Below are 27,599 nucleotides of genomic sequence, written 5' to 3' on the forward strand. Positions count from 1 at the left end.
TGGGGAGAACTGTGTAGAGGTAGACAGACAACATGCTCCCGAAAGTTGCCAATCGACATGACCTTCGGTACTGAAGTTGTGCGTTGAGAAAACTTTGCGTGAGGCTCGTCAAGCGTCTTATCACGAATGCCTCGGTGTTCGCAGCATTGCCAACTCATTTTTCATCGAGAAAATCTTTTTTCTCCTATTTAATTTGCTATTGATTGTACGTACATGGCCAAACGGTTGGAGGGGAAATTACAGTCTCGTTTTTCATAATGCAGTATCTCCCCCCTTTTCCTGATCTGATGTTATTTTTTAAAAAAAGAATATTCCATCAAATGGGTTATTACCCCCACCAATTCGTTCTTCCATGGCAGCAGTCACAGAAGTTCCCGCGCTTATATAATTACAGTTTCGAACTCTAATTAGGCGCGAAGCAGTTACAACAAAGCAAAAGCAGGCAGAAGTTCAAGTCGCAGGATAAGTTTTGCGCCGAAGCAATTTCGTTACGTGCATTGTGTTGGTATGTCTTTTTTGCTAATACACAGTTTCATTGTAAGATTCATTTTCTATTCATGAATAATTGTAAATCGTAAGTACCCAAACTAAAATACAGTATATTCATGTATGTAGTAGGTATGCCACATAGTTCGAGCACCATATACTAAATTATATACTCATGAAGATAGCTGTGTGTTTTCTTTGAATTTTGTTAATAGTAAATCAATTTTTCGGATTCATTCGTTCTGTTGAAAAGTTTCCCATCTTTCGTTTTACCTAATCTGTGTTCAGAATTACGCGGGCTTCGATTTGTTTTGATTGACGCATGCTCTCTATGGCCAGTGATCTAGTAAACCACGGAGACGGGTTTGAACCAACATGCTTGAAATTAAAGGAATAAGAGTGTTGCGAAGTGCATAAAATGCCTGTTGATTCGAGACAAATGGAAAAACAATGTTTGGAAACACATTTGATACGAAATATCATAAATGTTATAGTTTCGATTGGAGACAATACGTGCGTAGTGCCTGCCAAGTAGTTTTACCATCGTCCTATGGAAATATTTTGAGCCTGTTGTTACGAAAAATGAAACGTATTATGAAATATGCCTTAGGTAAGTTATGATAACGTAATTACAATTGTACACTTATGGTACTTACAAGTATGTAAGTCGCGCCTACAAACTTACCCAACCCAACTGTAATAAAAAACTGTCTACTTGAAATGTTCGTTAATATGAAATAACAATACCCACAGTGTTACAAACGCGTAACAATGTTCATGAGACACGTGATACGAGTAACAGTTTGATATAGGCAAAACGCATTTTTTCAATTTTACATCAGAAAGTACTTACGGAACTGAGTTCCTGTAGACTTTTGAAGGGTCGTGGAAGTGTTTTCTCCCCTCGTTCAATTTATTCGGCATGTAAAACATTTATTTTTCGACATTATTGTCTGTGATGCACAAAAGCTCTTGCCTCCATTGCCTTCGATTACGTGAACCAAATGTTCGTGCATTCGATGACGTAACCCCCGGTCACTTTTTCCAACGACGCCATTGTTTGCCCAGAACATGACAATTTTAACTATGTTTGCCTAACCTAACAGAACCTAACCTAACCTTGCCGTGAATGGTTCGTGGGGCTATTTATGAATGGTTTGTGGGGCTATCTGTAAATGGTGTGTGGGGCTATGCGTGCATGGTTCATGGGACTATCCATGCATAGTTCGTGGGGTTTTGTAACCCGGAAAAAAAAAACTAACATGAAAGTAGGAATTTTTCGGTTAAGATGGTTTGAAACACTGCATACCCATACCCACAGATGATAGACAACGCTAGTCAAGATTTGCCCGCCATATTGCGTGTAACAGAAGCAAAAAAGCAATCAACAATAAATACTCGTTATGTGAAAAATTACAATTATTTCAGTGAAAAAAGCAAAATCCCACCTTAAATAATGTTTCGCAGTGCATAATAGGTAAATACGAATGTAAAAAAAGACTAAATGGACGAGTGAAATGTGTTTTGGCTATATCAAACTGTTACCAAAGTTAATATTGAGGGACATGTCCGGCCGTTTTTAATGATTTATAATTTTGCATGCACTAGGTTATGACAATTCAATACATTTATTCATCGTTAGACATTGCACAATGCAATAGATGTTGTCAGTTATTGGTTACATATTTGCTATTGTATATACACTAGCGGCAGAAAGTTTAGACTCACCAGTAAAAATTTCTAATTCACTGAAAGTAAAGTTTAAAATGTGACAACAGGTGACACTACTGTGCTGGAATTTCACTATTGATATTTATGAATGTTTTTAAAGCTGTTTTGATGTGTCTTGGAAATTTTAATCTATTTATTGAATGATGTTTGGTACTATTATCGTATGGTCAAAACACCTACGAATCATGTATTTCGGACTTCTTTACATTGCTAACATGTTGCGGAACATTTCTTAAGGCGAAATAATGCATTTCTAACTAAGATAATGTTTATTTTCTCTATTTACGAGTACTTACTGTTACTTGTTGTTTCGAATCTGTAACACATTATGGCCGTGATAGCATACTGGTTTAGGGGGCGTTCTGAGAGTGTTTTGTCGATTTATGCAGTGGTGCAACCTCGTTCACCGGAAAATATCTACTTTCGTGCCTCTATTTGAAATTATGCTAATACGTCGCATTTACGTGTAGAACTTGTGAAATAACCTTGCGATTTACCACGTTCATTGTACATAAACAGCAATTCGGAACCATCTTTCTTTCGCAATTTGTTAATGCTCTTCCTTTACGCACAACACTCTTGCAACCTTGAACATTGACGTCAGGCGAGGAATGCCTACGTGGTTAGGTTAGGCCTGTTAGGTTAGGTTCCATTAGCATAAATACAAAGAAAAAATAATATTTTCGCTAAGAGACGCGTTACCTTTGTATTGCCTAACATGAAAAAAACTTTCCTGTGACGTCAGAACACAATGTTGCTACAGTGTTGTGCGATAAGTGACACCCATTCGGGTCGGAACCATCTTTCTTTCGAAATTGGTTAATGCTCTTCCTTTACGCACAACCATCTTGCAACCTTGAATATTGACGTCAGACGAGGAATGCCTACGTGGTTAGGTTAGGCCTGTTAGGTTAGGTTCCATTAGCATAGATACAAAGAAAAATTATTATTTTCGCTAAGAGACGCGTTAGCTTGTATTGCCTAACATGAAAAAGATCTTTCCTGTTACGTCAGAACACAATGTTGCTACAGTGTTGTGCGATAAGTGACACCCATTCGGGTCGGAACCATCTTTCTTTCGAAATTGGTTAATGCTCTTCCTTTACGCACAACCATCTTGCAACCTTGAATATTGACGTCAGACGAGGAATGCCTACGTGGTTAGGTTAGGCCTGTTAGGTTAGGTTCCATTAGCATAGATACAAAGAAAAATTATTATTTTCGCTAAGAGACGCGTTAGCTTGTATTGCCTAACATGAAAAAGATCTTTCCTGTTACGTCAGAACACAATGTTGCTACAGTGTTGTGCGATAAGTGACACCCATTCGGGTCGGAACCATCTTTCTTTCGTAATTCGTTAATTCTCTTCCTTGCAACCTTGAATATTGACGTCAGACGAGGAATGCCTACGTGGTTAGGTTAGGCCTGTTAGGTTAGGTTCCATTAGCATAAATACAAAGAAAAATTGTAAAAACAGCTCTCTCCTGTGACGTCGGAACACAATGTTGCTACAATGTTGTGCGATAAGTGACACCCATTCGGGAAAAATGGCTTGTTCCGAACTCGACAGGTGGTTCTAGTGAAAACACGGCGAGGCTGAAACACTGGCTACGGGGATGCATCGTCTTAACACACGGAACATTGCACTCTCATGCAAAAAGCAAATGGCGTGAGGAGAAACAGCGTGTCGGACAGAGATTTTCGCAGAAAACAACACACATTCACATTAAAATGGATCAAATCTACATTCAGGAACTTCCAAAACGCTGAAGAAAATGATTTCCGTAAGTACTTTCTCCTGTAAATTTGAAGGAAATTTCAAGGAATCCGTTTTGACCATACGATAATGTTACCGTTCTCACTTTTTTTTAATACATTCTCGCTATGTTAATCTTGAACGTTGCAGTGATATTACTGATTGTGACTGGTTGCATCAGCCTACTGATGTGGGGTCAGTTGTACTTATACCAGAAGTGATTGTGTGTAATTTTAACCTACAGTACCCGCTATTGTCGTGCTATTTGTATTTGAACCTTGTGAAGTATTAGTACCCAATTGGATGTAAAGGCGGGAACAAGTACGCATTTACCAGCAACTATGAGGAAAAAGGCTAATATAAGCTAAGAAATTAGGGCCAAGGCATGTGCATATGAGGAAATTGGATGGTCAAACCGACAAATATCAAAACAATTAAACATTTCCGAATGCATTGTCTGTAGAGCAGTTATACGAAGAGAGGAAACTGACAGTCAAGAGGATCGGCCATGCTGTGAGCATCGAAGGAAGACGTCTATCGTCGAGGACAATCACATTGTCATCCTCAGTAAGCGGGACAGAAGGCATTCGGCAGTGGACATATGCGCAGAAATAAATGAAACAAGAGAGCAACCAGTATCTGTTACAACAGTGAAGAATCGTCTGTGTGCGGCTGGATTATTTGGTCGAGTAGCAGTTCGTAAACCATTGTTGAAAACCGTACACAAGCGTAAAAGGCTGGAGTGGGCCAAAGATCATGCTAACTGGACCATCGAACAATGGAAACAAGTACTTTGGACGGATGAATCAAAATATGAAAAATTTGGTTCTAACCGTCGCCACCCTGGAGAAAGAGTTTTGGAAGCTTGTATTATTCCAACATTGAAGCATGGAGGAGGACGTGTCATGGTATGGGGATGTTTTCGTAACAGTATGGTTGGTGATTTAGTGAGAGTGCAAGGAACACTGGAACAGAAACAGAGTCATCGTATTCTTTCACGCAATGCTGTACCATCCAGGACAAAATTAATTGGTCGAGGATTTGTTCTACAACAGGATAATGATCCTAAACACACATCAAAATTGTGTAAGCAATATGTCGCAGGAAAGGAAGCCAAAGGAGCATTGCAGTCAATGATTTGGCCTTCCCAATCACCTGATTTGTGACCAATTTAGCTATTGTGGGAGGAACTTGACAGGAAGGCAAAAGCAAGGACCTGAAGCTCTGTGGAGGAGCCGTGGCAGTGTCTACTGGAAGCCTGGGAAGGTATGAAAACGGAGACATTAGAAAAACTCACAGCAAGAATGGCATGCATGTGTAAAGCTGTCATCAAATCAAGGGGAGGACACATTGACGACGAGGCAGTGTGATTAAAATGCAGGCCCGTATATCAGAGACCCGTGTTCGAGTCCTGGTCGAACTTGCATTTTTCGCTTAAAGTTTCTACGTTGGTATATATTGTTGAAAATCAATTCTCAGATGTTTTCAGCAAATTAACAATATTTTTCAAAATAATGTAATTGCTTTTATTTGGATACATATTATACCTGCCGCAAAATTAGTTTGGTATTGAGAGCTGAAGGAACACGCGTCACGGTGTTGCCATATCATGCGGTACAGTACGCATTGCAGCCGTCTGACGCCGTGTCGAGGAAAACGTGTTATGAAAAGGAACAACAATGATGAAATGTGTTATTGTTTTTCGAGGAAAATTGAATAACAATAATGACAACAACGATGAATGTGTTATTGTTTTTTCTATTCATTTCCATCTCCCTTACAACATGAACGAATTAACAAAACGAGCATTGTTTACAGGTTACCTTTTCAATCCATTCTGTATATACACTTTCAATAATCATTTCTTTCCGAAGTCGCCGTTAAAGTCTGCCCGTCTTTCAATTATACCGCAACTGAAGTGCACAAAGTCCAGTTGGTGGGGCGTCTGACTTTCACGCGTGGGACCCGCGGTGGTTTGTGGAACTTTTTCAAATATCCCGAGCGGCTCCGGGGTCGACTCAGCCCAAGTGAGTACCTGGGGCAAACCTGTGGTAAAGGCGGTTGGTGAACCACATCACCGCATCACCTCCATAATATGGCCTAGGTCGAGGTCGAGAATGTGTGGAGCTCTACCTCCACATCTCCATCCATTATTTTTTTTTGTATGAGAATCGCAGATATTTTATGACTGTCCTTAAAGATGTTTCCCCACTTTGAAAAAATGCCGAATCTTTCAACGAAACGCGCAGTTTCCCAACAGTGGGATGATCTTTCCTCCTATAATAAGAGTAAATATGGCGAGAATAGCATCTTGCTGAAAAGTATCTAAATTTGTCACGCATTTACTGATATTCCTATTCTTTCCTGGGGTTTCCAATTTTGAAGCCTCGCATTTATTTATTTCTACCACATTATATTTTTCTTTCCCTATGGTAACAATAGTGTTCTTAGACACGCCGAAAGCAGCAGCAGTCCTGTCCAGAACTTTGTTTACAGAAATGATTCGACCCCCCATTGTTTTTCTCTTGCTCAAATTATTTGCGCTCAGAACAAACCATCTCCCGCGTTTGTCCTTTGAGAAGAATTCCTTTTTCTTTTAGTGCATGGCCTCTTTGGTACATTGTCATATCGAGTATTGCCTCCCGTGCTTGACATTCTTCACACAAGCACACGACACACTCAAGCAGAACACAGAAAATTATGTACAAAAAATAACACACTAAAACAACACGCTATATACAACAAAGAATACTCTAAATTCAATAAACACTAAACAAACGGACTGGTTAAAATATCACAGTAACGCAACGCAACAAACAAACAACACGTCCTCTCCCAACAACATGAAGAATCGCCCGATAAGCGGCAACACCGAGAAAAACGTTTTCTGTTGCTAGGTAACCAGGGCCTGGGTGAAGCACTGGGAAGATTTTGATTGGCTGGCATGCCAGCAACCCACCCTCCCGCAGTGACGTAGACCCGATTTCAACACGTGGTTCTCAAGTGTCAATACCAAACTAATTTTGCGGCAGGTATAACATAAATTTATTAACCCAGTGATAGCGTACATGATTAGTTTAGTGCAGAAAACCTGGTGTAAATACCTCTTCGGTTTTCATGATATATACATTTTCAAAGTTTGGGTTGTGCGACTTTTGAAACACTCTGTAGTATGCACAATTGCTTGTAGGTAGTTTCCTGGCACCTGATTTTCAGAGCTGGCGCCCAGCTTTGAAGAAAATTTTTTGAGCACTGCTTATAATTATTATGTGTTTTACTTTATCTGATTGATGGTGTCAAGCTTGTAACTGAATCTTGTATTGTTTTGTGTGCACAGTGTGTCTTGCATTATAATTATGTACATTTTCTTTTTTATACACTAGACAGGTAAATATATATAAGCTTGATACAGTCATTATTTCTTTAAAGAGATTTTTACAGGAAACAGACTGATCAAAGATGCCTGGCATGCTTCGTAAAGCTTGTTTCGGCCTGTAAGCATATATTTAGTTTTCTCTTTGTTAACTTCCAAACCTATCTGTTGAGCAGTTTTGAAAAATATTTTAGCATTATTCTTAATTGTATTTATATCATCCCCTAATAAGTCTACATTATCTGCATATACTAAGAACTGAGTCACACCATTTAATTTTAGTCCTTCTTTAGTTTCTTTTACCTTCCTAACAGCATATTCTAAGGCAAAATTAAAGAGCAATGGAGATAATGCATCTCCTTGTTTTAACCAATCATGAATTGTAAATTTTTCAGACACATTAATACCCACACAAATTTTACTTTCTGTTTCACTGGTGCATACTTTTATCATGTTAACAAGCTTTAGGTATTCCAAACTCTACTAATATATTATATAATTTATCTCTTTTGACCGAATCATATGCTTTTTTGAAATCAATGAATAGCTGATGGACATTTTGATTATATTCCCACTTTTTCTCAAGTGTCTGTCTGATGTGAAAAATTTGATCTGTTACGTTTAAATCCACATTGATAATCACCTATAATTTCATTAGCGTATGGGGTTAGTCTTGTTAAAAGAATGTTAGATAATATTTTGTATGTTGTTGAGAGTAGAGAAATTCCACGGTAATTATTGCAGTTCATTTTATCACCTTTTTTAAACACAGGAACAATTATGGATTCTTTCCACTGTTGAGGGATTTCTTCTTTATTCCATATTAAACAAATTAATTTATGAATTTGACATATTAACGAATTTCCACCATATTTAATTAACTCAGCTGGTATTAAATCAATAGCAGGTGCTTTGTTATTCTTTAGCCTTTTAATAGCATCTTTAACTTCAGTCAAGTTAGGTTCTGGAACTAAAGGTTCTGCTGTGTGTACTTCATTTACTTCTGAATTATCTCCTACATGAACATTTAAAAGGTCATTAAAGTAGTTCTTCCATCTATTTAGAATATCACATAATATGATTGCACCAACAAATCCTTGCTAATGCATGTTCTAAGATTTTTAAGTAGCAATACCACTCTAGCAAGTTTGGAGCATAGGTGATTTGTTTGGGACTCTCAAGATAATTTCGAGTCTTAAGTGTAAACCAAGAAGTTTTCTAGAAGTCCATTCATGGAAATTTCATAATGTAAAAAATATTTTCTCTGTTTTATTTTCATTAATTGTAAGTTGATTTGTTTCAAATCAAAAAATGGACCTTTCCTCTATTTCCTTATCAAGCTTCTCAACTGTAAATTTGTCACTGCCTACTGTAAGGAATGTGGTATCATCTGCATATAAAACAGTCTTATGAGAAATAATATTAGGTAAGTCTTTTTTATATTTAATAATTCTGATTTTATGTTGTCTAGGTGATTTTGTCCATGTGTGTACAGGTGCGCCTACTTACCCCTTTCTTTTTTAAATATTAGTACAATTGCTGTGCCATTTTTGTAAGACCTGTAAGTTTATTCCGAGTCAAACCATCAGGCTTTGTTCTTTTATTTTTGTCCATTTTTCATAATGTCTTTTGTAATTTGAAATAGTTGTGGAGGAACTGGATGAGGTATTTTTGGGGGCCATTTACCCACCGTACCCCCTCGAGAATTATGTTGAAATTTATATTAATCGACAGATTTTGATGTTTTGCATAATATAAAATCAGTTCCAGCACATGGAAGACACAAATCACGGAGATATTCGATCACAAAGTATGACCAGCGTAAGTAAAAATCTGCCATTTTGGAGTGCTTTTGTTGCTTTTTATTATTACAACCCTTTGTACGCACTCAAAATAGCATAAGAACACGTCGATAATAACTATTTGTACCAAACCTAACAATCCTAACTACGTAAAATTATAGTTGCTGTTGTGGAATGTCATTTTGGTAAGGTAACAGACTTAGTTTATTTCACAATAACATTTCCACAAGCTAAAATAACTGAAAACGTTCTTAAACAACAAAATATTCATATACCATGCAAAATATTTCACGTTCTCTAGGGGGTACAGAAGGTCAAGGGTACCCATTTTTGTTGTGTGTTGAATAATATATATGAACACTCACAAGAAAGGAAAGAACAGTGAAACTAACTGCTTTAACCACTGCATCATAATATTTAATAGTTGGACTGTAAATGTAACTGCCACAAATCCTCAATGATTTTTCTAATCATAAATATTTGCATTTTTAAGTTTAATTTCTGTATGTCATTCTTTGATTATTTTAGGCCCAGCTTCTGATTGCAGGATGCTAATCTCTTCATTGTACCTGCAGCAATTTGACATCATATGAATTTTGTCCAGACTAGATGCACATATTAATGACGTCAAAACATTTCATTTCTGATTTCCCTTATGTGTTTCCTAACCAATCCCACCCCTCCTATCATCTACTTTCTTCATGGATATGCCAGAAGATGTTGCTTGGGGATTTAAAGTGCCATGTTACCCAAACAATATTACTAAACCCAAATTACTGCTCATGTGTATATTTCCCTGTATATATCATACACCACTACATATCAGTGACTAAAAAAACTACCCCAGTCATTAGAACAATAATAAAGAAAATAAAACAAATCATTTTTCAGAATGATATTCTGCCCATTCTGTATTTCCATACACATATTTCACAGCAGGTAGTTATTTATTGGCTCTTGCCTAGAAAACAACAGTGCTATCTCCACCCAATTTTGTGGAATCATTCCAGTACTTTAGTCTTATATGAACTACCTCATTTCAGACTGTGTTTTCTGGGAAAGCAGAAGAAACACTTATGGACATAATAGGAACACTGTATTTGAAAGGTTGGGTTAGTCTTTAGTATTATATGCCACTTAGGTTAGACTTTAGCCACTACTAAAGTCTAACCTAACCTAACCTTTCAAATACAGTGTTCCTATTATGTCCATATGTGTTTCTTTTGCTTTCCCAGAAAACAGACGGTCTGAAATGAGGTAGTCCGTATAATACTAAAGTACCATCATTTCTTTTGTGAAAATATCATTCTCCTAAGTTGAAAAAAAATCATGTCCCAAGTTCCGATTGTTCAATTCCAAACTAATCATGGTACACAGGCATTTTTTTTTACATGGTTCAAATTCTATTTGTCTGTTAACACAAACTGTGGAGACTTAGTGATTACTTCCTGTGTGTTTTTTGGAGGACAATTTTACCTTGTGCATATTCCTATATGATTCTTTGCAAGTAGTCATTTGTTTACTGTTATTTTGGTTGTTAGGCTAAGTTGATCAGGTGTAGGGTTCTTAGCATTAAAATAATATACCTAAGTGCTTCCAACACCTGATCACGTAATATCTGGTCCCAAAAATGAAACATCCCTTTCGAGCCTCAAGTAAATCTCCATTTTTTGAGATCATCATGAACAAGAACAGCTGCTCGCAGTGAATGATTGTGTAAGCTACCTTTAAAACCATAATGTCTGTGGTAAATAATACTTAGTGAAGCTTTTATCTTTGCTAATTATTGTCTCCAGTCTTTGAACTTACTTTCACAGTCGTTTCCAGCATCTAAAGCATTGTCTAATACTCCTGTAAATATTCAGAACCATTACTGGAGAAGCACTTGTTTGTACATAACACATCTAAGCCAAAAACATTTCCAGCAGCCAAAAATATAAGCATTATTAATACTTTTGCTAAGAAATGTCCTCACAATTAGTGCTTCCTGCTACTAAGAGTTAACTTAATGCTTGGTTAGACCACCCATTTCTAAACTTCATATGCTTCGCTTGTTTTCCTCTGCCTCATCCTGCATATGTAAATCAGTCTTATGTTCTACTTTCATTCTGGCATTTGATTCCCATTGGTGGCACGTTGCACATGGATTGAATTACACTTTAAACTGTAGTTCCAGTCCTGATCAACCCATCTGAGCATAATGTGAACGTAAAGAACAAACAAATAAACTTGGGTTAATTCTTCTATTCCAACAGCAGTCTTTGCTAGTTAGTGATTCATTATTTAGTTGAATCTGACAAATAAACATTCTCCTTGCAGCTAAACTAAGTAAGGAACTTAGAGGCGGTCAATTTATAATGAGGCCTAAAACATCACGTCCGTTAACAATCGCTGTGGAAGGAAACATTGGAAGTGGGAAGACAACATTTTTGAAACACTTTTCTAAGTCTACAAATGTCCATCTCTTCTCAGAACCAGTTGAAATGTGGAGGGATGTTGATGGACATAATTTATTGGTAAGTAGGATACAGTAATCATCATTAACTGATCTTTGTAAGATTTTGCTGTCGGGACAATCACACGTAAGTAGCTGTATAAAATTGCTTGTGGTCTGTAGAGGATATGCAAGAGTTTACTGAGAACTAAATGGCAAATGTATTACAGGGTTGCAGGGGTTAGAAAAAAAAATAGCTGAAAATTTTCGTCTGGTACCTGAATTTTCAAATCCAATTCTAAAGTTCTTTAAATAGTTCAAGTTCACTAATGGGAATTTTCATTGTTTTTTAAAATAGAGAGTACGTTATGTGGTATGTGTTTGTTTTTCTGTGTCGTCCTCCATGGCCATGATTTGGATTTTGACTGTAGAATGGCATGGGTTTGAGTCCACCTGGGTTCAGTCTCTGCGGTCTGTGTATAGGACCGGTGGAAACCAACCATCGTGAGGAAATTGGGGAGCTACAGGTGAGTAGCTTATCCCAGTCTGGGATACCTCCTATAATGGCTGAGGGTTCGACGTGCGGACCCAACATCACCTCATTACAAGTTGAAGATCTCCACACCTTTAGGTAGGATTGTGGGAGGGAGATAGGCCAAGGCCCTTACAGGCTGTAGACCCACGGGTTATGTTTTGTGTTTTTCTGTATTAAATCTTAATAATGAAACATGCAATTATAAATGATTGCACTGTTTCTATCCGAAGTTTGAAATCTGCATCAATATGGGAGAGTCAACCATATAATAGAATTGATTAGTTATTTATGATGTTTCGAGTAGGACCTTCTTTAAGAAGGCCACTCGGATGCAAGCATTAATTATCTTTTTCAGTCTTGTATTAATTAATTAATAAATGTTTTTAGGTTAATATTTTTAGGTGATTTTCTTAGCCCGTACTTGGGGAAAAGAATAAGTGGTGGCTCCTTCAAAAAGGGGCTGGTATCTGAATTATTTTTAGTTTTGTCTGCCCTGTGGAGTTGTGGAAATTGTCCAGATGTCATAGTTTGATTGGTGTCTCAGAACATCAAAACAAGAAACCAAAGATCTTAAGTTTTATTCCTCAGGTTGAGCCTCAATTTACCACATAACTTTCAGTAAGTTAGTTAGACTCCTTGAGCAGTGGATGTTGCGGGTGACAATGAATAATTATCTATTATGTTCTGGTATAATAAGTGCTTGCTATGGCTTAGTTGGGTTGTTGCAATTTAAATAAATCACTTCATATTGTTTAGATTAATGATAATCACATCAATTTTAAAATAAATGTTTGTTATTTTACTTAAATTGCATTATTATATTATTATTTAGTTCATGCTGCTAAAGTCTACTGTTTTCCTCACAAATTTGTAGAGTTTGATGTACAAGGATCCGGCTCGCTGGAGTATGACATTCCAAAGCTATGTTCAATTAACAATGGTTGATCTACATACAAGAAAAACCAAAGCGCCTATCAAAATGATGGAAAGATCAATTTACAGTGCAAGGTACGTACAACGAAAAGTTACTTTATTAGAATGTATGTTTCATTCATGTTTTAAAAGTAGAGTCAATGCCAATACTCTTCCTGATACCATGTTTGAAAATTATAACAATGAATTAATTAATATGACAATTAAGAGTTGTTCAAAATATTGATTGTTAGTGTGTAAATACTCCACTAAAATTACAGTGGAATGTTGATTTTATGTTTTTCAGTTCACCAAACTGAAAAGTCTTAAAAGTGCAGGAAAGTGTAGAATTGAGGACAATTTTGTGACATTTTGCTATGTAAGGACAATCAAGATTGAATGTTTAATGTGGGAAAATGTAAAATTGACATTTCTCTGTATATGCATTAATTTACCAAGAGTTTTGCTTGGAAACATTCGAAAATTCCATGAGAACATAAGATACATGTTAGGTAATCACAAAATCCAGTTTCTCATGCAATGCTAGTGCAAACTAAATGAAACTGAATTTTGCATAATTTCCAGGATACTTAACCTTTAGCCACCCGAGCCTTTTTCGCATGTAACCCCCTTGCTGCTCGAGCTGGTTTTCAGCAAAATTCAGAGTTTTATAAAAATGACTGTAGATCGGATGCTAATTGCTGTAGAGAGACAAATGATATATCGTTTTACTCGGAATGAACCATGGATTCGGACTATATAAAATTTATGCATATTTGGCGTATATATGGAGGGGGAGGAAACTGAAAATTCCAAATTTTTTGAAGAGAAACATGGGGGTTTCGCCCCCCTACCTGATAAAATTACAAGACATTGTAACAATACACATGGAAATAATCGCTGGAGTGTTAGGAACAAGAAAATAATTGTACTATTAACATATGAAGAATAGAACACGACTTGTACCCCCAAAACGACATGTCTTTATACCACTGATCCATTTAGCAAAATGGCCAGTTAACTTGAAACGACTGTAGGTCCGAAGCTAATTGCCCTTGATGGACGAATCAAGTACTGTTTGACCAGCGATCCGAGAGCTCTCGAGTTTTCTGCGCATGACCGAAGTAGCAGAGTCCACTCGTAAATTGGTGGAGTGTGCGGAGCCGCTTCTGTGAAACGCGAGCAGCGCGAGTGTCACGTGGTAAAGAGAGCAATGTTGCCAACCAGAGAATATTGACACAAGGTATTGGAAGTGCTCTGGTCATGGAGAGGCATCTTTACAAAAGCTGAAGTCTTGAAAGTAGCGCCAGTTCGGCATCTTTGACCCAATCCCCCAGAGGAAGCCAACTGGACCTGTATCTGGTTTCAAGCCACCACCATGGGCGTCCGGAAAGGGGAGACGGCCCCGCCTGAAAAATGATAGTCAACCAAAAATTATGTATTTTGCACATATAATTTCATTTTAGCCACAATAATATGTGTTAATTATTGCATGATCACCATAAATTCAAATTTAAGCAATGTGTTTTTAGGGAACAGCACTATTTTTGGAGAAAATGTGCCTTGTTTGCCCCACCTGGAAAAAAAAATACCTTCCTTGCCCCTCCCTGGAAAAAATCCTGCGGACGTCCATGGTCACCACCTGTTTTTCCGCAAAGCGATGTTGTCACTTTTGCCTGCAGTGTTTAGACATCTATTCATGCACTGTGACGTTTTACTCCCATGGTCTTTATATTATATAAATATATATAGAAAAAATAGCACAGCACAATAACACTAATCAAGATTCAGCTCTTCAATACCAACAGTGAACCTAAAATTGACATAGGAATTTTAGTGGGGGACTGGATATTAAATTGGGGGTATGCTTGCAGTTTTTATCTTATTATACTCGTGAGAGCCTTTATTATAAATTACAATATTATTATTTTTTTATTCTAATAATTGTAACCCAAGTGAAACTGGAATTCTTTACCCTACTATCCTATTTAAATTGTAAGAAGGACAAACGGCATGGTTGTGTATGTCCCTCGGTTTTCGTTACTTATGTTCTGGTGGAATAGCATCCTCACAGATTGGTAACACTGTTCAACATGTAACCGCGAGCAGCGTTCTCCCGCCTGCCTTCCTATCGCAAACTTCCCCTTTTTCTTGGCACTTTGCCAACTGGAGCTCTCGGATCGCTGGTCAAACAGTACCGTTATATGCGGGATGAACCATAGATTCGGACTACATACAATTTATGCACATTGAGTGTATATATGGATGCGGGTGGAGGGGAGGAACTGGAAAATTCCAAAATTTCTGAAGAAAAATGTCCCTGAACAACAAAATACAGGACATTGTCAAAATACACAGTGGAAATGATCACTGGCATGTCTGGAATAAGAAAATAATTACACTGTTATCATACGAGCAAAAAACACGACATGTACCCCCCAAATCGACATGTCTATACGCCACTGACTCAGTTTCAAAGGAAGTTGCCATTTCCCCCTTTTTATGGAAGAACAAGACGTGCAAGATTCTTTATGGTGCAGAATATGTGTTAACAATAATGTAAAAGAAGAAAATCTCAAATCCAGCCTAAAATAGACATTATAACGTAAAAACAACAAGCATGCTAGAGGATCTCTATCGAGATGCTTGGGGTTACATGTAGGATCTCGATCGAGGCGCTCGGGATGCAAAAGGTTAAGGAAAGACCAAAATGCTAGAAATAACATCGGTGCACGTAAGTTGGACCCGGTCCAACATTGATATTTTGCTGTTTTACTTATAAGTTGGACGTCATCTGATATTGCAACTAAGTGTGTCTAGAGCACATTTGGGGCTCTAAGTATCTTACCAGTACTCAGTGAAACTAAAAATTCTATTTGGCAACATTGAATATTACCACCTGCTATGTAAATATGTATTGCTTTAGTTAGTTTTCTGTTCTTGCTTTGATCCAATTGTGAACAATGAGGACTGTTTTCTTTGTAGTAATAGAAATGTGCTTGTTGAGTGGAGAAGATGCTCTATTTTCGTAAAACTTGTTCCAAATATCTGAGACTACATTCTGCTGAATGTTTAGAAAAATACTATGCTAAAATATAAAATATGTTGAATGTAAAAAAGAAAAAAATGTATGTTTATTCATTCAAACTCAATACTCAACAATAATTTAAAGTTAAAAATGATTGATAATCAATTAGAACTTGAAAAATGCAGATATGGGGAGATATGGTACTTTTATTCCAAGTTAATTTTTATGAAAAGCTGCTCATATTGTTTTGCAGGATTATTTATTTTGTAGTTTAAAAGCACATAAATACAATTTTTGATGTAATGGTTCAGGAGAACACACGCTTCTGATGAATGGAGCATTTGTTCTCCCAAAATGTTACATCAGAAGTTGTGTTTGTAAGAACTGTCATCTACGAGGGAATTCTACAATGCAAGCAATACGCTCATACAAGAAAAATTTTACATAGTTATCATGATCTATATTGATTGTATGCAAGCTATTAACTCAAATGTTTAAATATAGTCATTTAGTCATCTTCAATGAAAAGGAGGAGCAGTTGCTTAGTGTCATAATCACTACTATGATTGTCATAGATGGAGTGTTCTTAATAAATAACGAAGACTTTTTACACCTCCTCATCCACTTTGCATGAACTACCATGAAACGATCTGGTCTCGAGGGCCAGAAAATGGTGGTGATGGGACTGATGCCTGACCATGCTTAACCCAATGAAAATACTCAACTTTGTCCCTTAGAGGTGTAAGCCTTGTTGTTGTGTGTATGATTTCTTATCTATACATGCACAAGACATACAAACACGTAGGTTCAAATTAAACAATATAATGCCTGGAAGCCATTCACGTACATCTTACACATATTTACTATGACAACCAATCAATAACATGTTATAAAATACAAATTATTCTTCTTCCTCTTATCATGTGTCTATCAAGAGGCTGCTTCTGCACTCTGGAGGAGAGTGAGAGAGAGAGTAGCATGAAACGAAATACAGTTTCTCATTACACCTTTTTTTTGTATTATTAGGTACTGCTTTGTGGAAAATCTCTACAGGAATAAGATGTTAAGTAGTCCCGAATTCAGTGTACTGGATGAGTGGTTCAAATGGATCACAACCAATTTGGATGTTGGTGTAGATACCATAGGTGAGATGTAGAATAGAATACTTACATAGGTTGAAACTAATTCATACTAACCACATTGTCTTCCCGACTTAACCTGTTAAGTTTGTCATCAGGGTTAGAATTGAGGCCCACATCCCCATTTAAGTTGGCACCATTGTAATCATATACCACTTAGGTACTTTTTATAAAATTAAAAAGGTTATCCAAAAACATACGCTCCAGCTTGCAGTTTGGTATTTGTGAATGCTGTTGCTCACTTTTCTAGTTGTTCTATAAATATTTACATGGTGGATTCCTCAATGTTACGTTTTTCAGAGAAACCAAGCTGCAAAAACTTAAAATGCAGGCAAATTGAAACCTGGGAAAATTGAGGGGTATTTGATTTGTATATATGAACAATTAAACTGGACCGTGATTAAAATATCAAAACAAAACACATTATCACCTATAGATTAATTATTATCTTTCACACATTAAAAACAATACAATGGAACCTCATTTTTACTTTTTTTTAGGGGACTAAGCTGAAAATATGTAAAATGTGGAAAAATGTAAAATTGAGTAAAATTTTATAACATTTTACCGTGTTGGGACCCTCAAGATTGAATTTATAATGCGGGAAAATGTAAAATACAGAGACTTAAAATCAGGGTTCCACTGTATTCATGAATATTTTCCAAAATGAATGACTTACAACTTTTTTTTAACGTTTATTTACAGTTTATTTGCGTACTGACCCAGAAGTTGTGTATGAGAGAATAAAGGCGAGAGCCCGAAAAGAGGAAAATTGTATTCCACTTGAATACCTGAAGAAACTCCATGAGCATCATGAAGACTGGTTGTATAATAAGACAGCATTCAGTACACCTGCAGAGGTAAGTGCAGATTTATTGTTTTACATGTGCGAAATATGCATACTTCTTATCCTATGTGGTGTTTCTGTATTAACACTGTCAGCCCCTTGTGTATGCCAAATTAACCCTTTCTGTTTGACGGGCATAGCCTTCTCTTTGCTATGCACTAATATTGTGAATGAACGAGTCTATAATTGCACTGCGTCTTTTCTGCACATGTGTTGTAACCACCTCTTTCAAATCCTAACTGCTAGATGCCATATTTTCTTCATTGCTGAATTTTACTTGCAACATATAATAACCCATGGCACAACAGCCCATTTAAGGCCTGGCTGAGCCTACCTACTGACTGTGGGCCTCACTTGCTCACCTGAGGTACGAGATCATCCAACCAGTATGGTCAGCACGAGGAACCCCCAGTTGCAGGTTTTCATGACCAGGTTACGCTACTCGTTCACAACACCCCAATTTCCTCATGATGGTGGGTGGCCAAGGGTCCCATACACAGGCCAAAATCTCGGGAGAAAAATTGTTACACTTTGCCCTAGGAGACTTGAACCTGTGCATGTCCTGTGGCTGTAGCTTAAATCATGATGCCTTAGACTGCATGGCCACTGTGCAGGACAAATTGTACTTCTGCTCGTGTCAAAATTCATTTTACTTTTGCTTATACTCTTGAAAATAGCATTTATCAATTCATGTGAACATTGTGGAAATTCTTTACGGGAATTCTACTTCAGATTTTGCAGTTAGGGATGAGTTTGATCTGAAGAGGAAGTTTTTACGTTTCATTAATTATTTCTATTTTACCAATTCAAAATATGTTTCCAGTAACTTTTATTACAATGTTAATTTTTTTATTTAAAAAAAATTGTTAAAGAAAAGATTAATGTATGTGAGAGAGTGTATATAAATTGTAACATGTATCTAAAATAACGATTTTTTGTAGATTTCAGAAAGATTTGGTAAATATCAACAAACTTAGTAACATATTTTCTAGGATATTTTGGAAAACCGCAAAATTGCAGTCTCTGGGGTAAAAAATGTGGCACAATTACAGCAGAAGTTTGCATTTTTTAATGCATGCAAGAGTAGTGTAGTTCTTGCTAATTACCATTGAATGGATTTATATGTAGTAAGAATGTGCAAAATATGTAAATACATATTTGGTATTTTCACCAAAATGTGGAGTTAAATATGGACTTAAAATTGTAAAAATTTAACTTTTTAATATAATATAAGACACTACACGAGCTACATAAAATACAGTACGCTTACATTAATTGTAAAACAACACAAAATGTGTTTTCATTTTCTGTTTCCAAAACAATGAATAACAATATTTCACGGTAAGAACGTGAATTTTCTTCTGTTGTCTCTTAAGATGGATTTATATTGACTAAAACTGCGTTCAATATCACAAGAAGTAATGGAAGTGCATTTGAAGTTTGTTAGTTATTCGCAAGAAATTCACCCAACTGTCTCGATCACACGGGGACATGTAGTTATTGCACAAATATGGAGTATATATTCTGAAAATATGGAAATATGTAAAAATAACTAAAATATTTAAAATATGAGCCAGAACCTAATATAGAGAGTGAGCACAAAAACACTCCCTGGTTTTGAAAGGGTATAACTTTAATACCAAAAGTAGTATTCTACAGAAATGTTCACAGTAGTTGTAAAAACTCATAAAGTTTTCGTGGTGTTTATTGGAATTACAAATGCTCAATCTGTGCACCACCTGTTACGTGGGAAACATCGAGACAGTAATCCAGCTCCAACCACACCTTCTCAAGCGTATCCGGTGTGATGAAGTTGACAGCTGTACTGATGCGTTCCTGAAGATGATTCATAGACCTGGTCCTTCACGAACCCCAAAAAGTAACAAACTGTCATGTCCGGTGATCGTGGGGGCAATTTGAATAGATTTTGGTCATTGGGTCCAGCTCGTCCTATCCAACGGTGTGAGAGGTTGTCATTCAGAAAGCTGCGTACAGATTGATGCCAGTGTGGGGGCGCTCCATCTTGTAGAATGTAGTCACCTCCCTCTGCAGCAAGTTGAGGAATTGACCAGTCACGTAGCATTGTTAAGTAGCTTTCACCTGTGATTGTTGGCCCCTCAAAGAAGAACAGACCGTACACTCGATGCTCTGACACTGCACAAAAAACATTCACCTTGGGTGAGTCATGTTCCACATCAAGAGTGGCATGTGGATGCTCGCTTCCCCAGATCCTAACATTATGCCTGTTCACTTTTCCACTCAAGTGGAAGGTCGCCTCATCACTAAAAATGATCTTTGTCAGAAAGGTTTCATCGTCCTCCATTAAAGTGTGGATAGTCTCGCAAAACTCACATCGCTTTACCTTGTTTTGTAGATATAACTTTTGAACCAATTGCAGCCGGTACGGGTGAAAACGCAAACGCTTCCGTAAAATCTTGCTTACGGTAGTTTGTGGCACCTGCAACTGCCTGCTGGCTTGACGTGTTGATTTTCTGGGACTGCGTACAAAGGCTTCTTGCACATGCTCCACAATTTCCTCAGAGATGGACGGTCGGTCGGCCAGAATGTTCTTTTCTTTGATCACAAATGCATCCTCTCTCAACAAATGTTTTATGCCACTGCAGAATGGATTTGTGTGTAGGTGGATCAACATTAAACTTACGTTTAAATGCACACTTGACTCTCACAACACTGCTTGTTTTGGCAAATTCTAACACACACCAGCTTCTTTGCTGCGGAGTGAATGCCATTTTCGATGTTACTGCCCTGTAGCTACCGAATTCACAACTAGCGATTCTGAAAAGAAAGATATTAAAATATTGTGAGTTAACTGAGCTTTGGATATCAATTTTATCAATATATTCAAGTAACTATTAATTTTATGACATCTTGAAACCAGGGAGTGAGTTTGTGCTCATGCTGTATGTAAAAATATGGCAAATAAAAACTGAATTTTTCGAATCTACATGCCATAATGCACAAAGATTATACAAAATATAACTCATTTCAGCTTCATACATAAATGTGTATCTCATATTTACATATAAATCCATTCCCTGCTAATTACTAATGCAGTTTGCAGACTGTAGTGAGAAACAACATACGATGCCAGGTTTTACACCAAAGTGACGAGTGGCACAGCTCCTTATTTACACTGGCATGATGCATGCTTTGAGAAAATTGCCCAGTCCAAATAACACACAAGTGACAAGAGGCAAATGCAGTTTGTCATGTCACTTTAGTCTGTCTAAGTGTTAACCATCATATGAATTTGCTTCAATTGTTTTTTAAGGCACATATAGAAAGTATGATGCAGAAAATGTTAACACTACAAATACTATGAACCTGGGATAACTGGTACAGTATACAAACCTATATGTAAATAAAACTCCAATTAAAGGACTTTCCCTCTGTTTGGTTTATTTTATCACAATTTGTGTTTTACATATTGTTACAAATTTAAAAAGAGATCACAAAAAAGTCCACAAATTATTGCCATTCCAAAATAGTAAAGGATAGATCCACTCATATTGCAAACAAAATACATGAAAAATGACACAATTTCAAATCTGCAGTCAGATTCTAGCTATCATTATTGATAGGCATTAGTCGACTAATTTTAATTGATTATTTAACCCCTTCCCTGTGAAATTTTCTGACAAAATGGTTTCCCGTTCTGTGTACTTTTTTCTGAGTTTGCGTAGTAATATTTTTAAGTAGCGACTGCTTCAGCACAATTCATCAGAGTATCATGGTTCATATGTCTTTCTCTTCAGAATAGAACAGGCTTTCAAATGGTACCACACACATGTGTACATCAAGTATAAGGAAAGGGAAATCTGGGATAATTCGGGAAATATCCCTCAAAAAAATCCCTTTTGGTAACTTCATGGCCGATAGGTATCCGATTATAATCTACCTTGAAAAATACAATGGTCTATATGTAGAGGCACATATTTTTGGTAAATAAAAAAGCAAAATTTCTGTACAAGAAAAGAGTCTATTCCGGGTTCAAAGCGGTAAATAAAATAAAATGTTGGTGTTATAGCGGTGAATAATCACATCAAAAGTGCTATATAAAATGACATTTTGGTTTTAAAACTGTGAATATAATCCTAAATTTGATTTAAAAACTGCACTTATTACACAAAATAAACTTATAAACGCGAAGTAAAATAAAGTAAATCAATCAATCAATCAATCAAATTCAAATATTTACAGCAGAATTAATCAATTTTCCGTGAATTCCGTAACTCACAGGATACTTCACTTCAGACTTCAGAAAGTGTCGCATCAGTATATAAACGGTAAATTTCGTGTTTAAGAGTATATTTCGCATTTTGCAGTTCATTTCATATTATTTCGTGACAAAACAGGGTAGGAAAATGCACCTCACACCTTCCAGAAACATAAAAAATGAACATTACAGTATGTTATTTCAAATTTCGTGTTTTCGTCAAAAACGAAATATGCATGCCTCTATCTATACGTGGCCGCGGTGGCTCAGTCGGTAACGCGTCTGACTACCATGCTAAAGGTCCCAGGTTCGATCCCCAGCTGGTTCAAATCCGGGAACTTTTCTAACGATGGAAGCAGCCCCGGCATCCACCCAGCATCGAATAACATGGGTACCTGGGGGAAACCCGGGGGTAAAGGCGGTCAAGGGCGTGATGCTGATCACATCACCCCCACTCACGACCGGATCAAGAAAGTGTGGGGCGTTACCCCCACACCCCCTATACGCCTTCATGGCATGGTGCTATGCACAGGGGAGCACTTTACCTTTACCTTTTTACCTATCTATACGTAATGCGTCCACCAAGTTTCATTGCAATATCTTCAATAGGTATGAGGGATGACGAAAAAAATATTTTGCAATCCTGTTTGACAATACTATTAGATACTAATCAGGGATAATTCTGGAAATTTCCCTCCGAAAAATATCTTTTGGTAAATTTGGGGCCCTCTGGACCGGCCCTGGATATAGGTACCCAATTATAATCTACCTTGGAAAATACTATGGTCTATATGTAATGCGTCCGCCAAGTTTCATTGCAATATCTTCAATAGGTATGAGGGAAAAATATTTCGCAATCCTGTTTGACAATACTATTAGTAGAGGCATACAAATTTCATTTTTGACAATTTGCAAATAGTTTTTCGTCTTTCAACGTCTCTGTTTTTCAATTGATGAGGAACCCAATGTGACATCTTTTGAATTATTCCCATGGCTTTGAGGCGTTTGGAAACTGTTGTTTGATCAACGCCTAATGCTTCTGCAAGTTCTTCCTGCGTTTGACACGAATCCTGATCGAGCTATGCTCTCAATTCTTAGTCTTCAAATTTTTTTTGCTGTCCAGGTTGCTCTTGGTCTTCCAGGCCGAAATCACCACTTCTAAACCGTGCAAACCACTTCTGACACGTTCGCTCAGCTAGCGCATGGTCACCATACACTTCCACCAAAATATGATTACTTTCGGTAGCACTTTTCTGCATGTTAAAGTAATGAAGCAGAACACCCCGCAAAAACACTTTATCTGGCACGAACTGCGCCATGTTCAGTTGACTACAAAATGCTGTTGTTGACGCGTCAATCAACTGCCCTATACTACGAATGATGCGCGCTGACAGGAGTTTTCAACGCATGTGTGGATACACGGAACTGTGGGACGATACGCTCGTTACGCCATCTCTTGTCCAGGTGCACAAATTAATTCCTAGACCAAATATTTGTTGATTAATTCTGAAGTAAATATTTGAGAAGCAAGAATGGACACCTCTACACAGGAATAAACTTAATACTCTGGTAACTACATAAATGTGCTATTAGAAGGGATAAGTTTATTTTGTGTAATAAGTGCAGTTTTTAAATCAAATTTAGGATTTTATTCACAATTTTTAAACCAAAATGTCATTTTATATAGCACTTTTGATGTGATTATTCACCGCTAAAACACCAAAATTTTATTTTATTTACTGCTTTTGAACCCAAAATCGACTCTGTTTTTCTACCGAAATTTTGCTTTTTTATTTACCAAAAATCTGTGCCTCTAATTATTAGAAACTATTAGAAACTCACAAACTCAAAAACCAAAAATAAATCACCAACAGTTCAAATAACGCAAATTTTCTTTTCATTTTCAGACATTTTTTAATATTTTTTTAAGCAATGTGTTGTGAAGAAGAAAAAAGTACAACATTGTAACAAATGTTAATATAGAGATATTTTAAGTTTGTAATCTGGAAATTTCAATAATTAACTACATAAACTATCAATACATCTTTTGAATCTTGCATAAGAATACTTCTTATGTGCACATAACAAAAAATAATTACAAATTACAAGTAATTATCTTTTGTATGATAAGTGGCTGCAGGACAGGACTAGATGATGTATCAGTTGGTTCTGCATCATCTGTAAAAATTAAACAAATAAATAAATAAAATAAATTTTCATTTGACATACATTATACAAAATAATAAATGGAAAAACTAAAAATACATCAGTGCATGTAGGAGAATCAAGCAAGAGGCAAGATGAATAGACCCAAAAAAATTACTTCTTCTCACTTCATTCATAAAATACTAGAGTTCGCAACACTGTTTATATTGTCGACAATAATTATTACGAATATAACCTACCTTCCAAATCATCAAAATCGTTGCTAACTTCAAACTCTGAGGCGGAATCCTCATGCAGAATTTCCGATATGCAGTCTGGATCTAACGACGCCATTCTAAACAATGCACAGTACATCAACCCGACAACAAACAGTCACAGGTGCGAGATAAAAATAGCACGAGTCACCTAGCGGTCGGAATTTCAACAGAGGGGCTTGAATGAACAAGCGCATGAGACGAAGTACGGGCATAGCCCGTCGTTCAATCGGCAAAGCGATTGCATACCGCAGAATGGGCTATGCATGTCGTTCGTTCACGTTGACTTTAAGTGCACTGTGCGCTATGCCCGTTGTGAGACCCCAATGTGTTAAATGGTAACGGAAGGAAGCTACACTAAAAAAATTACCGAAATTTGATGGGTACATTTTGGATAATCTGGAATATATAGTATTAAATGTACTGTTCATTGAGAAAATCACAGTGAATATGAAACGATAAACTATACTGCAACCCCACACTAAATTATAAAATTAGTAGTATTCATTCTAAAGATATAATTATTTTTGAAACCCTTTTCAATATTGATACATGATTATGATAATGGAAAAATGTTTTTGTGTAAATTATTTTTGATAAATGAGTTTTTACTAGGAGTAGCTTATACCAATGCCAATATTTTCCAGTATTTTTGTCTTATCTGGCGCTTGTAAAAAATCCCACATGTCACTTTGGTGGCATCGGTATGTGTATTAGTTCAAGGTGGGTGTCTGCTCAGCCCTGATTTTTACTGTATAAAAATTAAAACTTTATAGTCATGAAAACAATAATATTGTAAATATTATTAATATTAATAATACTAAAAAAATAGAATTATTCAAAACAAGCTCTTTATAGCAATTTCAGGTCAGTAAAATTATCAGTAATGCTTCCATTATGCAATTAATAATATAAATTAGGGATGGGACCGATTAATCGGTACTCGATCGGTATCTGCCGATATAGGCATATCGGTGTATCAGTTTATCGGTAAAATTACCGATTATTTTACCGATCCGATATATCGATTATTATCTGATAATTTAGTGCAAAATTCTGCCATTTTGTTGTAATTTCTATGGATAATATCCATGCCCTACTTTCTAAATATTAAATGACTAAATATGCAACTTCATTTGCACTGCAGTCACCTTGAAACACACATTTCTTAGAGAGGTCAGTGAACCTTTCAGGTTTTTCAACGACCATTTCTAATTTTATATTGGATCGGTAGAATATCGGTTATCGGTATCGGTAAATTTTATATCGGTACTTTATCGGTATCGGCCAAAATTTCATATCGGCCCATCCCTAATATAAATACATTCACATACCAACAATATGTCAACCAATATTACCAATAGACTAGCAGTTTAATATAGTTCTTCCCGAAATATTTGTAGGTTATAGTTCTGGATGCCAATGTTGATATCTGTGATATGGAGAAAGTATATCAGAATTGTGAGTACACGATTCAAAAGAAAATTTCCCAGTCACCTACAAAGAGTATGGAAATGTCCATTGAGCCAGTCAGCAGTGCAGTGGTGCACAATGGAAGCTCTACTCAGTAGTTCACACGCTTTTGTTTGTTCATGTAGAATGACCAATGGTGAACAATTTTTAGCCTGGTTGTAGAATGGGTTTTTACAAATAGCACAGTTGCAAACAGTGAGATTAGTGTTCAAAGGTATGATTTTGATTCTTTTGTTTTTGCATGGTGTGTATATATATTTCATATCTTCTTGAGACTTGCTAATTTTTGCACTGTTAGTACAGAACTGGCAGTAAATGCTTTGTGACAGTTTTTATAAATTGTATTGAATTTGCATTTTGTAAATTGTTACTTCATTTTTCTCAAGCACTTTAAGTGCTTTGTGAAGGATATTTATTTAATATGTTTAACTGATATTAAGTGTATAGGAATGGTATCCAAAATTAAATACATCAGTGTTAAGTACATAGTCACTTATTCGTGAAACTGATTTTTAACCCTTTTCCTACCATGCTCAAATTCAATATGTTACAGTCGAAGACCAGCTCAGTTGTGTACTTACTACGCTGTCATTACAATGCCAGGGGAAAATGTTTTGATGTAAAATCTATTTATTTATGAAAATATAAAAAAATACAAAACATGAATTACATCTGACATACAGTTGTTCAACTATACTTGCAAACGTCTAGACAGTTGTTCAACTATACTTGCAAACGTCTAGGTATGAGCCTATTGATAGTGAAGTAGTAATGATGGAGAAGGGGAGAGACTAAGGGAATCACTTGTGGCACTGGAAGAATAAACTTTTCTTTTCCTGTAATGTTTGTTTATATTGAAGTTTAGTACTTGGTGAGATTGTGATATTTCCGGAAGCATTCATCCACACAGAGTGAAACTCCACATTCCCTGCACATGTATCTGCTTTCCTTCCCTTTTTGGATTCTGAAGTCTCTTTCCTGATGTACTAGGTTGTTCACTGTCTGCCATGTTTGAAGAAACTTGAAACTATTCCCAAAAGAGTCCTTTAGTTTCTTCACTTCCATATAAGTACAACAGAAGGTACGATCAGTTCCGTGAGTTACAAGTTTCAACAGAAACTGCCTGCGGAAAGATATAGCAAAATAAAGATGAAACACGCTAAACACGAACGTGGTATACAGCAATTAAGAGACAAGAACACGTGTACGAGAGTGTGGTAGGGAAAGGTTTAAAAGTTCTATTAATGTTGATGGCCTTTGCCACAATTTCTCAATAACATGGTGCCAGTGGCAATAGAAATTAAGAAAACTTCTTAAAAACCAGTTTTGAAAATAAGTGACTACTTCCATTGCGGTATAATTATTTGTTACTCTGACTTTCTTTCCCTGAAACAAATACTTCAATTTTTCTTCTTGTATGTACGTA

At 36.5% G+C, this 27,599-nt stretch overlaps 1 protein-coding gene across 5 annotated transcripts; it reads left to right on the top strand.

Moving 5' to 3' along the window:
* Positions 1 to 325: 325 nt before the first annotated feature.
* Positions 326 to 27,599, top strand: LOC146001677 (deoxynucleoside kinase-like). 5 transcript variants are annotated; one of them, XM_083139313.1, is made up of 6 exons: positions 326 to 505; positions 11,468 to 11,664; positions 12,992 to 13,125; positions 17,084 to 17,202; positions 17,902 to 18,056; positions 26,104 to 27,599. In XM_083139313.1, the coding sequence occupies exons 2-6, from the start codon at positions 11,506 to 11,508 to the stop codon at positions 26,269 to 26,271; spliced, it is 735 nt and encodes a 244-aa protein (XP_082995439.1). In that variant the 5' UTR covers positions 326 to 505; positions 11,468 to 11,505; the 3' UTR covers positions 26,272 to 27,599. The 5 variants fall into 5 exon arrangements, with proteins under 5 accessions (XP_082995439.1, XP_082995441.1, XP_082995438.1 ...); XM_083139315.1 differs by lacking the exon at positions 326 to 505 and adding an exon at positions 555 to 574; XM_083139312.1 differs by lacking the exon at positions 326 to 505 and adding an exon at positions 781 to 1,096.

Source organism: Lepisma saccharinum, chromosome 17, assembly GCF_977018435.1.
Source record: "Lepisma saccharinum chromosome 17, izLepSacc3.1, whole genome shotgun sequence".
Taxonomy (NCBI): domain Eukaryota; kingdom Metazoa; phylum Arthropoda; class Insecta; order Zygentoma; family Lepismatidae; genus Lepisma; species Lepisma saccharinum.

Bases quoted from the DNA above. Each gene is read 5' to 3' on its own strand.
- LOC146001677 (XM_083139312.1), top strand. From the start codon at position 937: ATGTTTGGAAACACATTTGATACGAAATATCATAAATGTTATAGTTTC. The intron at 11,665-12,991 runs GTAAGTAGGATA...ACAAATTTGTAG, and splicing joins TTGATGGACATAATTTATTG to AGTTTGATGTACAAGGATCC. The intron at 13,126-17,083 runs GTACGTACAACG...TTGTATTATTAG, and splicing joins AGATCAATTTACAGTGCAAG to GTACTGCTTTGTGGAAAATC.